The sequence below is a fragment of the Anabas testudineus genome, chromosome 12 (genome assembly GCF_900324465.2).
Source record: "Anabas testudineus chromosome 12, fAnaTes1.2, whole genome shotgun sequence".
In the NCBI taxonomy this organism is placed as follows: domain Eukaryota; kingdom Metazoa; phylum Chordata; class Actinopteri; order Anabantiformes; family Anabantidae; genus Anabas; species Anabas testudineus.
The window spans coordinates 15,427,600-15,443,781 of NC_046621.1; the positions used below are offsets into that span (position 1 = coordinate 15,427,600).

Below are 16,182 nucleotides of genomic sequence, written 5' to 3' on the forward strand. Positions count from 1 at the left end.
ATTTGAATACAGACCGACGTGTCCTTGTTGAAGCTGAGCTGCAAAAACTGGAATCAGGGAGGTGGTCGACTCCTATTGAAATTAGCATGGCTTTTGTTTTTGTACAGCTGGGCAAGCATGTCAGTCATATGCTGACAAGAATTGCCTGGCTGGAATTAGCCTACTGAGTGGAAATAACTTGAAACTACACAGAGAAAAGAAAATGTAAAAGAAAAAAAAAAGACCTTAACAGATTCTACTGAGCCTAGGATACAATTTAGCATCAGTCTGCTCACTCATTGCTTTGTACTCTTTAACCTGACATGCTGGTCAGACTGTCCTCTGTCATGGTTGGAGAAGCTCAAACGGCCTCAGCATGGAAGGCGCAACAGCCTCAGCTCCATACTGAAGAATCTGGAGCTACAGTATTCATGATGATTTACAGTGGCTGGGTGGATTTTGAAGATGGATGCAGCTGAGTTTCCCACTGGACAGTCGACAGGACAAGACATATTTGCTCAGGAATTCAATTAACTGCACACAGCCACGCTCGATTGGCCAGAGCTCTGCCCAATCACTATCACTATCTGTCATGCTCCCTGCTGGAGAATCAGTGGCACACGCACGAGCAGGCTGGTACACACAGAAAATAAAAATAACACTTTAACGTCCATTGTACAGAGCGCAGATAATTTTCTTACTGCGAAAATATTAGTGCGTTATTTTGTATGCATTATTACATTATTATGAAAAATGGAAATCACTGAACTGCTCTGCTCATGTTATACTGGACGTATTCAGCGTGTGTTCTTTGCAATACACTGATCAGCCACAACATTTACACCACATCCTGGTTTCAGTCATGTCCTGTATATGCAAAAGCAATTCACAATTCATCCGTCGGTCATGTTTGGAAAGTGATGTACACATGCATGTTATACTTCATGTCATATGTCCCATTAAATCACTGTGCTAAAACTGGCGCGCTGGTACCTGTTTAAATGAACACTGGTACATCTTTAGGATGTCTTTTTTTTAATAAATTTAGCATAAATAGGTGGGGTTTCTGTATAAAAATGAACTAAGTAGATACTAATGTACAGCAGATACTGTATTGTCATTCCTACAGCAGCACTAGTTTCCTAAACTAATCAAAACTAATCCTTATAAAGCACTAAGACTGATACAGCAGTTACACATATTAGGTATTGACTGAACAATTATTGTACACACGTCTATAGAAGGATATTTGATCAATTTCCATGTTTACTTTCATATTTTATACTGATTTACACCCAATTTTCAAAGTAAAAGTAAGATCAGAACGACACAAAGCTACTTTTGCTTTTAGCTACACTTTTTTTTGTGGTCATTTTCTTGAAATAGTCACAACACATTGTGCATCATCATTTGTCAGTATTTTACTCATGAATCGCATGGAGTGCTTTTGACATCAAAGCATCTGTCTCACAGTGGATACGGCCGTCTTTGTTTTGTTTAAAACCATCAGCATTATACAGGATGGCTTTGTCTCCGTGTGAGCCGGTCCTTACTGTTTGTTTTTTTGGTTTGCAGAAGCCGATTTTATTCATTTTTAAGCAAGAAATCAACTTGCTGGAATAACTAGCATCTGTGTATATGTACTGTATGTGTAATTGCTTTCATCTCAACACAAGCCCTGGTTATGATTAAGTATTAACTAGTAACTTTAGGAGAATGGTGAGTTTATCAACGTCACAGACTCGATGGTTACTTCTGGATGTGTCAGAAACTTGATTCTAAGGGCATAAATTCTGTCAGTGTTATTGAGGTGTGTACTAGTTGGAGAAATTAGACAATAAAGGTTGAAGTCTATGAAATTCATCTCTCTGACAGTTACAACACGTACTGCAACACTGCAAAACCACACTGCAGATATATAGGAATTGTATAACATTAACAGGTTGATTTAGACATCTGTTACATTTTGGGTATGGATGCTGGGAACACTCCACTTGGTATCCTGGGCCATTTAACACTTGCTCGATATCTTAAAATGAAACTGCCTGTGTAGATTAGGCTGGAAAGTTGCCTGCATCAAAAAAGCTTGCAGAAAGGCCTCCGATAAGAGATTAAAGGTAGAATGTGACGAAGCTTAATACTGCAAGCCAGGGCCTTGTCTTAGCAGGTTGTAGCTTCTGGTAATTGATGAGCTGTGTTTTGCTGTGAAAGTGGGGCTATGTTTGTGCCTATATAACATTCTTTTTGGCCTAACACAGGCATCTACTTCCAGTATATTTCCAAGGAATCGAAAAGTATTGTGAGTAAAAAAAAAGAAAAAAGAAAAAGAAATGAGGAAATGTATCAATTAACCTCCATATAAATCTGGAGGTTAGGTGAGGATGAACTACTGTTTTAAGGTTCCTAAAGACCTTATCCAAATAATTGAATGGTGCCTCATTTTTAACACACTTAACTTATATACTAAAATGAGTATGTGTAAGGAAAATACTAATACTAGTTCTGTTCTACTCCAGGTCCTCAGGTTTCCGTAAACCCCACAATAAAATGATGTTATGTTAATCGTTCCTGGCTAGAGATCCAACACTTCACTTAGTATTTGTTATTTCTTCCAGGATTTTGTTTTCAAAATAATGTTTAATAACCAGAAATTCAACATATGACTGTAATGACAGTGATGATGTATGCTGTGATCTTAAACTCATTCAGTATAAAATCTCCTCAATAATTACTGGAACAACTGGACTGATCATAATTTTGATCATAAATCAAATTTTTTTTATTGTAGAGCAAACACAAAGCAATTGGCCTTAGAGACGACTGCATCATTATAAAAACAGGTCTTACTACAAGTCTTAGAAAACAAAAGTTTTGTATTTGTTTATCTCCTTCACAGTGGAGAAGTAATGTAAAGCTACAGATAACTGTCAACGAAAAACTCTAATAATTCCCCGAGCATTTTCACACAGCGAGGAATACAGTCTTGAAAAGAAACAGAACACTAGTATTAGCTTGTGCCTTGAATTTAATTAAATGTTACATTGTAATTACATTAACATTTTTCAAGTGCAGCAGAGATTTTATCATATTTCTATTTTATTGTTAGATTTTTCTCCCCTAAGGGCACTGAGCAGACACTGGCCTTATTTTACTTCAAATGTTGTTACAATGGGAAATTCAAATGTCAGTGAAGCATAACCTATTGAAATAAAGTTGGTTCCTTGGTAGAATTTACATCTGATACACAAATGTTGAACATACATCAGCAAGTAATGTGATTATCTAAAATACTGGGAACAAAACTCTCGTTTAGGGTTATTATATATATGTCTACAACCCCCCGAACAGATCATGTGACCACTATAACAGCAGTATGCCATTTAATGCAATGGAACAAATATTAAAGTCGTCTGACAGGAAAACTGAATCTCACTATTCAAAGAACCTTTAAACAACTTCAACAATCGTAAACTTGCTGCCAGACCAAGTCAACATGTACCCAACACTCCATCCAGACTATTCCATGTCATATAACATGTTGTGACGGATCATTGAACAATTCAGTGTCAGTGTGGTCAGGTGCGAGACACCTTTTACAGCTTATACTGAATATTTACTAATGAAAGTATTAAATGCTTCTACTGTACAGCTGGCTTATCCTTTAAGCTTTATGCTTTGGACATTATTGCCCCCACAGGGGAAAGTCTTTTCCACAGTTGGACTTTAGAATTAAATAGCAGTTTACTAACCACAAATAAGAGGTGCACACACCAACTTAAGGTTTTAAATGCAGTAGAATGATGTTATGTCTGCTTTCAGTACATTAACATTAGTTTAACAGAACATGCTGTTAGTAGGTTTAAATGGCTACTTGATGTATTCTTCAGATGGGGAATAGTATGAGCTACACCAAAGAGGAAGAAAACACAGAGATTTTAAAATAGATTTTGTTTGGTCAAATTGAGAGTCAAAAGCTTTATTAAAACAAATACAAATACAAAATAACACAATTTTATTACCTATGTTTAAAGGCAGAGCCTCGTAGGGCTGTTAGCATGACTCCAGGCTCTTCATCCTGGTGAATATTTCATTCCAAATGTGTCTTTTTCATGCATAAGACACACAGTAAACATGAAAAAGAGTTTTTAAAAACATATTAGATTACTGGTTTTAAGCTCACCATTTGGTGTAGCGGCGAAGTTAAAGCTGCACAGTTGCCTGGCAACGTCAACATGAAAAGCGTTTGGTGTCTTAAGCCAGAGGCCTCCAACAGCAAATATTAACATTAATCAATATTAATTAGCAGCACTAAAGTTTGAAATGTAGAAAACCGTGAACTTTGAGCTTGTAGTATGATCATCCACTTTTTGCACATGTATGACATCCCCCAATCATTACAATCTTGCTGCAATTTGGGCGTTTGCCACTCACGCTGTTGCGTTATTTCATTTCTGCTGAACACTCTGTATAATATTTTATTACCAATTAGGCCAATAAAACTAATTATGATTTTATTTACGCAGTCAAGTAAAACTGAAAACTTTTTTTCTAACACAAACATATGTGGCTTTAATCCTTAGTGCCACACTGAATGCCTTACTTTCTACAAAACACTATCACCCATCCATTCACACTGTCTAACACTCCATCCACACCACAAGCTTTTCCCAAACCCATTTCCCTCATTGCCTCCACAGTAGCATGTGCGATTGATGGGCTTAGGGACACCCTCACACTGCTGTGTACCTAATCTCAAAGTATAGACTTGCTGTAATGCTCCATTAAGGACCTGCAGAAGCATGGTGTAATGGTTAGTGAAATGGGCAGGGAAGGGAAGGTCACTGGTTCAGATTCCCACAAGATTCACCGCTGCCTTGTCTCAGCTACATGTCCAATTGGAAGAATGAATTGCAACAGTTTGCAGGCTAATACATGAGCACAAACTCCAAAATGCTTTTTGGTGGATAAACATTGTTATATTTGTCAAGGCAAATGCGACCTTCTAGCTTGCCAATGTGCTATGACACAGGCAAAGTCAAATTTGCTATTGACACAATCTGGTAATGAGCTTGTCAGTCCTCTGTTTACTTCCAGGATGAGAAACTGTAGGAGGTTAAAAGTGTCATTGACAGATTTGCTGCATTTGAATAATTATGTTGTGTGTACGGCTGTGGCACAACCATCTCACAAATACCAGCAGAAGGCGGGATTCTAACTTTCTGTCAGGAGGATGAGCTCCAAAGATATACCCACACAAGTCACTTTAGCGGCAGCAAATTGGATTGCTTGTTGGCCCTGTGACTGATGAGTTAATTAAAGTGGAAGGGTATGGAGAAAGAAGTCAGACACTGCTCCATTTATTTATCCTGTATTGACTATAGTATCTCCTCGCACTTCACTGGCCTGAGTAATCGCTGCCTTTCTGCACAAGAAAACAACTAAGAGGGAGAAAATGGACATTGTCAAATTTCCAATTCAAAAGATCACAAGACGGGTATGAGTCACTAAGGAACATAATTGTATTTTAGGTCTTTCTTATTTTATTATTATTATATTCTATATAATATTTAAGTTAAGCAGTCAGTGTAGAACAGTGCTATTATGTTATGACTCAGTGTTGTGTTATTGGCTAAGTGCTTACAGGCAGTTTGTAATGTGCACTGGTAAGAAGTTACAGTGTGGTACTACAGACTACAGACTACTAAAACAAACTTTCGAATGCTTCGTGAAAGTGTGAAAGCTCAAAAGTAACATGCAGTAATCATGGCATTGTTAATTAAAGATGAATGTACCTATGTGGTTTTGAAAAACATGAGTCACTTAATATTAAATGTAGAAATGTTTGACTTCCTCTGTTACATCTTAAAATAGACACTACATTAGAAGACTACAATAGGCTGGAGATGACAATTATTGACCTGACAATGATTTCGTGTCATTTAAGAATACTTCACTAGTAACTACTAACTTCAAACACCACCCACCCGAAAATCCTGGTCATACAGGCCATTAAAAGAAGTACTTTGCTAATTTTGAATGCACAGGACTGGAACAAATAAAGCAAACAACTGTCTTTGCCAGGGTCTCAGTCTGAGAGCCTTAATCAAGTGCCCTGGCTTTGTGTTTTGTGGTAGGTAGGAAGAAAAGTAATTTGAGTCCAGCCCGGTGACAGGTGCTAGAGGAGTGGGGGAGGTATAGAACACCGTGAAATGTGGCGAGGCCGCATAGCGAGTGTGCCGAGACGGATTAGGGCTTAGTTTGGGAGTGGGATGTGTGTAGTGGGTGTTGTGCTGGGTCCCAGGTGGTGCCAGAGGAGAGTACAGCATGTCTGCATGCTTTTTTTTTTTTTTTCCACTAGCAGCCACAGCTTACGTGTTGCCTGGCATGAGGAACGCAGTGAACCCACAGAACAATTAGACACTGTTCAACCAAGGATGGATTTGCATGAGCAACAACTCCGCTCTGCTCCGTCCTTACAGAGAAACAACAGACAGTTAGAATCAGTGGTGGTTGCTGATACTGCGGAATAAATCCACTATCTAGCTCTTGATTTCTGTTTTTCTTTGTTTTGCAGTTTTATCAGAGGCTTTTATCAGCGTGCAAGATGATTCGAGATAGATACCAGGAGTAGTTTAAGTTAAGGATTAGTAATATGCTGTATGTTTTCAAATTAAGGTAAGGGTTGAAGTTAGCTATGCATGGCTGAGGGCTAGTGTAAATAAATATATGACATACAATATGATGGGCATGTAAGACCCATTTTAGTCAATCTCTCCTTTTCTTGATCTCTCCCTCTCTCTCTCTTTCTCTCCCTCTCTCTCACACACACATACACACAAGAATTTCCATATTTGACAACCAAAACCAGACAGTTTAATAGGGGAGCCCAGAGATGTATGTATGCTTGTTATCAGGTTGCCAGTGTCGGCCAGCAGTGAGAAACAGCTGCAGAAACGGATGCTAACTGTTCCCTGTAGCTAACTGCTATGATCTAACCTCAGGTTTAAACATCCAAATTTAAAGAATTATAGGCAGACAAACCTTTCCTGTTGAATGCTGTTCCTCTGCAGCTAAATATTGACCGAGCAGAGCAGCAATTTCATTGTCGGAAAGCTCAAAAAGCCTCTATAAAAGTAGAGGAGATTAAATTTTCTGGACTGCGTGCATTTCTCTGAATTCTAAAAGAGGCCTTGGGGAACGATCTCCTATTGTATAACGCTCTATATGATTTCTTAGAAAAATACAAAGTTATGCCCAATTGAATACCTTCCAATGTGTAGCATAACAAGCAGTGGAATATAGTGGAGTTAAAACATGCTGTACACACTGATGGTCCATCTGTCAGTGTTTTGTAGGGATATGTTTTGATATCCAGCTCAATAGCAAAACAAACTCTTTATCAAATCCTTATTCATGTTCACTGTCTCGTCAGTTTTAGTTAGTTTCTTATGCATATTTCTCTGATACTAGATGCACTGGCACGTAAACATAAACATAACTTGTAACTGTAAATTAACCTGGGGTCTGGAGTATGTATGTGAGAGTGTGCTCACAAAGAAGGGGATGCAAGCCTTTTGTGTAAAGATTTATCTACAAGTATTAAAGTAAGAACCTCTTTTCAAAAATCAAGATGAGTTCTCGGACTCAGTCCGTGTTACTGAGTATTCTGTGACCCGTCAGAAGATGCAGCAAGTTCACCTTCAGTTAATGTGACGAGTGCAGCAAAACACCAGCGGCGTCTTTAATTGATATTTACTAGAACTTTAAAAGCAGAGCTGTTGTTTTTACTTCTGCTTCTAGAGCTGGAGCTGCAGCACATGTCCCCAGTGAAGAGGAAAATGAGGCAGGACAGGTTTAAATGAATGTCTCAGTACATCGATAAAATATGTGGTAAAAGCCCTTCAACCCTTCACCTCAGCTGAACGTCCACGATTTAGGTTTGATTGTTAGAGTAATTACTGCAGTTTCTGTTGCTCTTGTGGGTAATTGTGTTATTAATGTGATCTTAAATATCATAGTTTGTACAGGTAAAATAGATAGTTGAGTAAAATAAAAACACTATTTTAGAACTGATTTGATGAGGGTTTGAAAGAGATCCCATCCCTGGTTTATTATCCAAGTGATGCAATCACTGTCCCACAAACTGTACCAGAGTACGTTGCAGACCGTAATTCTCAATTACAATAAATTATATAGTTTTTCTCTTTTATGTTTATTTTTAACCATACTGTCCACAGGGACTGATAATAACAGGCAATATGTGCGTAAGCACAGTAGTAAGACATTAAAAAACAAATTCCAATCTGACCACTACTGACAGTGGTTACATTGTCAGAGGTCAGATATCAGGAGAATCCTGGACCACATCTGAAACGGCCCAGAGCTGATATGAAAATAAATAAATGCATTTATAAATAGATTGAATCAGAGTCACTTGGAGGCAAAAAGATCAGATTTGGGCCACACGTAATGTTAACAGAGCCTATTTAACATCTTACCCTGCCTAATCAACACATTTCCTGAATATTTCTAGAAGTACTACTGTATACAGTACTAATGAGTTGACCTTTTTTGGGTTGTAAGCACAATGTCTGGCAATCAACTTTATATCAGTGTAGGGATCTCTTGTGTTCTGCAGCCAATTTTAAGATTTAATTTAGTTGATAATAAGCAGCTACTGGTGGGTCATCCTTCACTTGATTATTTCTTATTCATGTGAATTCGACTTTAATACAGTCTGGTAAACAAGTTGGATAACTATGAAGCATTTTCAAAGTACACTCACTGAGAAAATCATTTTACAACATGTACATCTACATGTAAAATGCATCTGGATGATTTCATACATACAAAGCTCAACAATCTGTTCTATTATAACAGCACCTGCTTGATCTGACATTTTACACCTCTCCATCTACAAACATCTGTGCGTTAGAAGAAACAGGGATTTTATCCATATTTCCTCTAGTAATACACTAGAAATGTTTAAGGTTGCTGTGCTTCTGCAGCTAGCTCAGAGGAAATTGAATCAGTTCTATTAATCCAATTTCAGGAGCTTTCGAGGTTGACACAGAAGGATATTATTTTAGTCTCAAGCAGTCTACACATTTATTCCACAACACGGTGTAATGAAGTTAAAAATACCACAATGTAGATTTGCCATTTCCATTTCAAAATGTTTAAGCCCTTTTGGGTCACTCTCCATCACTCTGCAGACACGTGTGACACATTTTGTTGACATACATATTACCTAATACACAAATCCCACCCAACAATGCTCACACATCCAAGCATACATAAAAAAACATGCTTGGAAGGTGCAAACTCACCCATAGTGCAGTTTGTGGTGAAGTGGGGCTCGATGGTGGCCGTGTCATCCTGTGGTATTCGCTGGTCATAGCTGGCCGAGACGCGAAACGGGGATCCTCTATGGGTGGCCAAGGTGAGGTGGACCACTGCCCAGCTGCCAAGGAGAGAAAGCAGGAGTAGAGTCAGTGTGAGGAGCAGACACCATGGATGACAGAAAAGCCCGCATCCGCTGCGAGGATTGGGGGTTAGGGCAGCTTGGGTCTGCTCTGCCTGAGCTCCCATAGTTTCAGAGGTGGGACTGTCCAGGGCTTCAGCAGAAGCTGTCATGTAGGCTTCCTCATCCCCTTCCAGTTTTGGAGGGTCCCTTCCTTCCTTAGTGTGGTGCTGCATTGCCCACTCTTTGACACCACTCCAGACTATTGTGGAGGTTAAGATGTGACCAGGTGCAGAAACTGACCTACGTCTACAATTTGAAGCCACTATTAAAGCAGATATACAGTTGAAAGACAACAACACACTCAAGTCAAGCTCTTGTGATGAGGCGAGCTGCAGTTCTGCAGTGAATGCTGTCTTCCCTCAACCAGTGGCTGGCTTTGTGTAGTTCAACTGTCCCTAATTTTATTAAGCAAATTGTGCTGATTTGTCTCTGGCTCCTAGCTAATCAACAATCTCTCTCTCTCTCCCTGTGCCCTCCCCCATCACTTGCCCATCCTTTGCACATGCCCCTTTATTTTTATGTACAAGTCAGTATACAGTATAGTGAATGCCCTGGAAATTCCCGCTTCCCTGATGACCTATAGAACATTTTGATTATCATGTACATAAAACAGACCATGTCTCTTATCAGTGGATGTGCGGTGTTTTTAACATTTTCATTAAGTAAATGTCCTATAATGATTCTTTTTTTTTTTTTTTTTAGAACATCCAGCATTGTAGAAGCTGCAGCAGGAAATTGCCCTGAGAGTTTCATGCTGTCTTTAGAGTTTTAGACATTGTTGAAAATAATATTCACTCAACCTGATTTTAAATGCACTGAAAACTGGACTCAAAGTATGTGTAGTTAACTGCATTAACTATATTTAGGAAGTAGGGAATTTAGGCACGAGAGTACTGTATTCATATATGCAATGGGCGTCCAAAAGAGCTCCAACCAGACACAGACTGGTGGTCATGAAGTTATGTTCACAGATCCCAGCAAGGTTCTAGCTTTTGATAATGACAAGTGTGCAGGGAAATAGGAGACTGTCTGTTTATTTTGGGGCTTATTTGGTGCCTTGTTTGTGTAGAATTGTGCTAGTATGAGTACAGCAAACATAAATGCACACATGCACACACACTAGCCTCCACTGCCCAAACAGGCTCGGAGCTTTTCTGATTTCCCCAATGTCTGTGCTCTGACTCAACAGGCTTTGCATTACTACCACCTTTGCCAACTTCTGCTCTTATATTTTCCCTTTTTGTGTTAAGTTGCCTTTCCTCCATCCTGCCTTCTTTCACTGCTCTCAGCACTTTGCTGGCCCCTTTCACGAAAGCGTCCTCGCTCCATTTCTCTCCATCCAGACACCACACCTCCTCAGTGTGGAGAGAAGGTGTTGACCAGATGGGAAGTGATGTTACAGCACCACGCTACGCCAAGAACAGCTTTGCAGTGGGGGGAACCTGCTCACTGCCACATCCCCAAAAAGAAAGGAAATGAAATCCTGCCACTGATAACCTTGAAACGAATTACCAACTGAGTAATATACTTGTACATATGGTGTAGCTGAATTCACCATCAACTCGGATGAGGGCCAGATTTAGAAACGCTCTCTCCATTGAATGAATCCCCAGCATGATAATAGTATTTCAATTGTAAAGGGATTGTTTTGGCTCCTTGTTGTTAAAGTAAATGTTATGTGTAGTGTAAAACTATTTAAAGTGCACAGTGTTTATATATGAAACACACAAGGAGTCAGTAAAATCTATAATTTGAAAGGTGAATAATCTAATTTGAAAAAAGTGTAAACAGCAATGCTCAGTATTAAATAGACACAGCTGTACTACGTCCAATCTAAAGAACAGGATCTCCATCAACTTCCAGTGTAAAACTGTGCACAAGTCTCCGGGACTACTGCATTATTTCCATGTGTTATCATGCAATGGCTGTACAGTGCTGATTAACAGAGCAGCAGATCAGAGCAGAGCTGCCAAAGCACATCACTCAAACATTTAAACCCGATTAGCAGTATACCATGGAAGGCATAGCAGTGCTGAATAAACAACTAAATAAATAAATAAAATGAAAATGAATGATGCTGACTCCTCATGTGGGAATTAGATATACATGACTAATCTGAAAGCGGATGCTAATAATTCTCATTATGGTCCTTTGTGTGGTTATTTTAAGTCACCTGATCTTAGTTGGGACTGTTTGTGAAACTCTCCCCCGTGATGTGAATGATTTTTTTCCACCACAGTGAAACAAAACAAAACAGCACAGGCCAACTAATCTTTGCTGCCATTTAACAATTCTCATTTCATAATGCTATTCATTTACTTTCCGTTAGTGCTCTGCTCTGGCTAAGGTAGCTCTTTTCATTTTCATTTGGTGAGTGTGTGTGTGTGTGTGCGTTAGTGAGGATGCTTATGTCCTAACGCCATTAAAGGGGTTCTGGTTTGCATTAGATGCAAGTCTCATCTATCAGGACAAACAATACATGAAGAAAAGGGTTGCGTATTCTTTTCAAAGTGGTAATGTTTTCCTAATGCTGTGAAGCCTGGTTGGCTACGTTGCCGGACTGAGGCTAGTAAACACAGGAAGAAACTTGCACTGCAGCAATGTCCAGTACTGTATGTGCTGAGGTGAGTTCTTGATTCTTCTCCTTGTCACATCCTTTGATAAAAGAATCAGAATTAGGTTAAGAATTCGATGTTATTTTAGTTTAAAGAGGTAAAATAGGTATAAGGTCCATGTGTGAAAGGTAAGATGTACAAAGACACTTGTGTGCTGTACTTTGTCTCTATTCCACGGGTTCCCATCAAATGTTGTTTGGGTTAGTTAGATTTTCCATCGCTGTAGTCTGGAAACAATTACTGATGGGCAAACTGAATCCAAAAAACCAATATGAAGACAAAGAAAGAGGAATAGAAGACTGATGTTGAATTCAGTATAGTAGAGATGTGTCATAGAATAGAAAGTGAAGACATTTCTAGGTGTCCTACAAGACACATACCAGAAAACCACAGCTTCATATCCTTTTCTCTCTTCATACTCATGTCTTTCTTTCAAATAAAGGCTAAAACTAATGCCAAAAACTAATCTCAAATCAAACACTCAGTGTCTCCATGTCTCATCTAAATGCCCCCATGTAAAACCTGGTGATGCTATTACACAAGACTTCACCTATATTACCTGTACAGTATCAACAAAATACAGTGTGGTATTGACAAAGCCATTTAACTCACATCTTGAAGTCTTAAGTGTATGAAATGAAAAAGATTTTCCATCATGCCCAAAGTCCAAGTACCCTGTTGAATGCATCTGCAAAACTAAAGGAAGGGGAAGACAGAAACTACTTTACATGGTAATGGAATTCTTACCCCCTAACAGACATCGCTATAGGTTTCGATCACTCCGGCTCTTTCAAATTAAATTGGGATTTTTCAGAGGGAAAAGATGAAAATGATTGAAAATGATTCTGCGTATGACTACGTATGCATAGAGGCAGCAAAGGTTAAGGAGTTAGGATGCGGGTGCTGCTGCAGTGATTGCTGCTGGATCAGGATCTCTACTTAAGCCACATTGATTTGGACTGTCAAATGGCGTAGTGCACAACAGGCGCACGCCAATATGTCAAGAGAAGTGCAGATTAGATTGAACAGTCTGACATGGCCTGGCTAAATGAATGCCACTTCCAAAAACAAAGCAGCACACATCTGAAATCAGTCTTTTGAGAACAAAATGTGTCGTGCCATCATGCAGCTGGAATGATTGGCTAGATAAGGTGAGTTGGGGATACAGATTTGTATTGATTTGTATTGGGGACATGTTTTTTGGAGAATTCAGTGTTTTTTAACTCAGTATCGATCTAATGAGCTTTAAACATCTTTTTCTCATTTCACCACACTTCAGAAAGCTACATACACTAATGCGGTGTCATCACATGTACAGTATGCCTCACAGACTATGAATAACAAAGCAATTTCATTATGGCAGTTTGTGAATATAAAATTGGTAAAGGTGGTTTTGTTCACAGTAATCATGAGGCATTTACATGATTTCACAGCCTAAAACTTGGGATTGCACTCAAGGCCAACATTAGCCGTTGCATATTTAGATGAGTCACACCTGAACACAGCTATCTTGCATTTCTGTGCTATTCTAATTATTCTGGGACTGAAAAATGAACAATATGCCAAAAGCAAATTACAGAAGATGAAAGCAGACCCAACCAAATAAACAAACCCAGATGAATAACGAAATAGCGAGTGGTTCCACTGGGGAGTCATGACAGCGTGGCAACTTCACATGCCCCTGAAGCATGCACAAATACAGCAAAACATGCAAGGCCAGGTTCAATGTGAATCCAGACCAAGAGTGTAATCACCAGTGGTGAAGGGGAGACATCCCCCCTCCAATGTAACAACTTGTAAACTAGTATCTTGTTTTGAGAATGTGTTTCATAGCAACAAGGTCAAAATATGATTTTGGAGCAGGTCACAGGACTGATGTGCTAAGCTTTAATGTGAGCTTTAAATGAAACCTGAATAAAATTATGCTTGAAATTAATAGAGGTCAAACTGAACGGGGAATACTGGCTGAGCATAAGAGTTTAGATCATAAGCCATGAAAAAATATTCTAAAAGAATTTAAGAAAGGAACAATGATTGCATGGCCAAGACTGGAAACAAAAGACACAGATGTAGATGTCTTAGCACACTGTAAATTCTAATAGCAGTCCCAAATTACATTAATTAGGTAACCTATTCAACAACAACAACAATCTATACTTAGTATTTTTCACATTAGAGTAACAGCAGGTGGAAAAAAAAACATTGATTGTTTTGAGTGAAGGTAACTTAAAGTAATCAAGAACAGTAGCAACAAAGGAAGCAATTATGTTAGAGGGAGGCTGCGAAGCAAGAAACTGTGCATAGTCCAGAAAGCGCGTATTAACAGCAAGGTCCAGGCAGGCCCAGTTATGATGGTACCTCCAGATTTCACCGCTGTCTTTGGTACAGTGCAGTCATGGGATCCTCTCGTCTCGTTTGGAGTGCTGTGTGGGAATTGGTTCAGGTCATATCTTACTAACAGAAATTTGGCTGGTAATATAAGTGCCTGTTCCTCCACTTCAATTCCCCTCACCTGCAGTGTCCCCAAGGGTCCTTTTTCAGAGTCCAACTCTGTTTTCATTACACGTGTAACATAACCCTGGTTCTGGCTTCTCTTCACTGGCTTTCAATAGTTTCCGAATTGATTTTAAGTTGTTAATTTTTGTTTTTAAGGCTTTGAATGAATTGGAACCACCTTACCTCAGTGAGTTGCTGCAGTAACATAAACCAGCAAAGCTTCCACAGATCATCAACTCTATTTTTTTTAGAGGTCCCAAGGGCCAAATACAAACAGTAGGGTGACTGTGCTTTTACTGTGGTAACCCCTGAATAATGTAATAGTTTACCTCTGAATGAAGGAGCAGCCTTAGACCTCCCATTCTTTAAATCATTGCTTAAAACCCATTTATTTTCCTTGGCCTTTAATGCATTTTAGGGTCTGATAGTTTCTTTTAACCATGGACTGATATATACTGTGATTCATTTAATATTTATACCTTGTGATGAATTTTATTTTACCTTTTACTTATTTAATGTTTAACTTTTAAAGAATTAATGTTATATATGAAATCTGCAAGATGAGTATGCTTAATACATAATTCAGGTTTGATTTGATCTAAATTAAATGGAAAGTCATGTTTAACGAAGTAATAATTACATTTTGTTATGCAAAGTACAACTCCTAGTTCACTTTATTTAGCTTCTTTAAGACAATCAGTCTGCATGCTTTTGGAGGCAATGCCTCTTAAGAATGACAGGTCTACAATAAAACCAGTATTTCCATCATCTGAGGTTCCTTCACCAGCACTTTAGGTGTTGCTTATAAATTTTCATAATAATCAATTAAGTATCGAATCAGATACTGTGCTCCTTTCTTGAAAATCCCTATAATGAGATGAGGTATTTGAAATCTGCTATATTAAAAATGGATATGGGTTTGGAAATCCAAATAAGTTGTGCACAAATCATCTGTGTAGCAAAAAAATAGAAAACAGATTTAAAAAAAAGAAAGAAAAAGTAATCATATTCATATTAACTTTACCTTTCTATATAAAATTAATTACAATAGACTGACAGCTAGTACACTGACATAACAAAGCTAACAAATCAAAATTGCACAGATGATAATTTCAGAAGATGCGTCGGTGCAGAAAAGTCCAAAGCAACTAATAGAACAGGATCCGGAATTTTAATTGCTGACTAGCAGGTTCCTTCAGCTGCCTGCCTGTCTGCATTGTGATACAATTTTCATTGTAAAGAGTATTCAGGGTTTAGAATAAGTTAATCATGCCACCAATACCAAAGACCCTCAAGAACAAGGGCAGTCTGGCCATCTGGAGAAGCACAAGTTTTAAGAAAGATGTGTGGGCTGACAACAGTGAAACACAAAATAAACAAATCTCAAAGTCACATTCTGTTTGAATAGGCTGCTGCCAGCTGGCTCCATGCAAGTGTGTTGTGTATGTGATAGGACTATGAATTCATCGCATCCTTTGAATGTACATTCTCTTTCCTCTCATCCTCTTTTTTTTTTACTTTGGTTTATTTATATGTTGCATTGTTTTATGCAACATTTTGTAACCC

At 38.6% G+C, this 16,182-nt stretch overlaps 1 protein-coding gene across 1 annotated transcript in view; it reads right to left on the reverse strand.

The window, feature by feature from the left end:
- alk (ALK receptor tyrosine kinase) overlaps positions 1–9,880 on the reverse strand; it is a 62,128-nt gene extending 52,248 nt beyond the window's left edge. Inside the window, exon 1 of the mRNA XM_026356442.1 lies at positions 9,309–9,880. Coding sequence (XP_026212227.1) covers positions 9,309–9,678 — 370 coding nt within the window. The 5' untranslated portion in view covers positions 9,679–9,880. The remainder of the gene's footprint in view (positions 1–9,308) is intronic.
- Between the last annotated feature and the right edge of the window lie 6,302 nt (positions 9,881–16,182).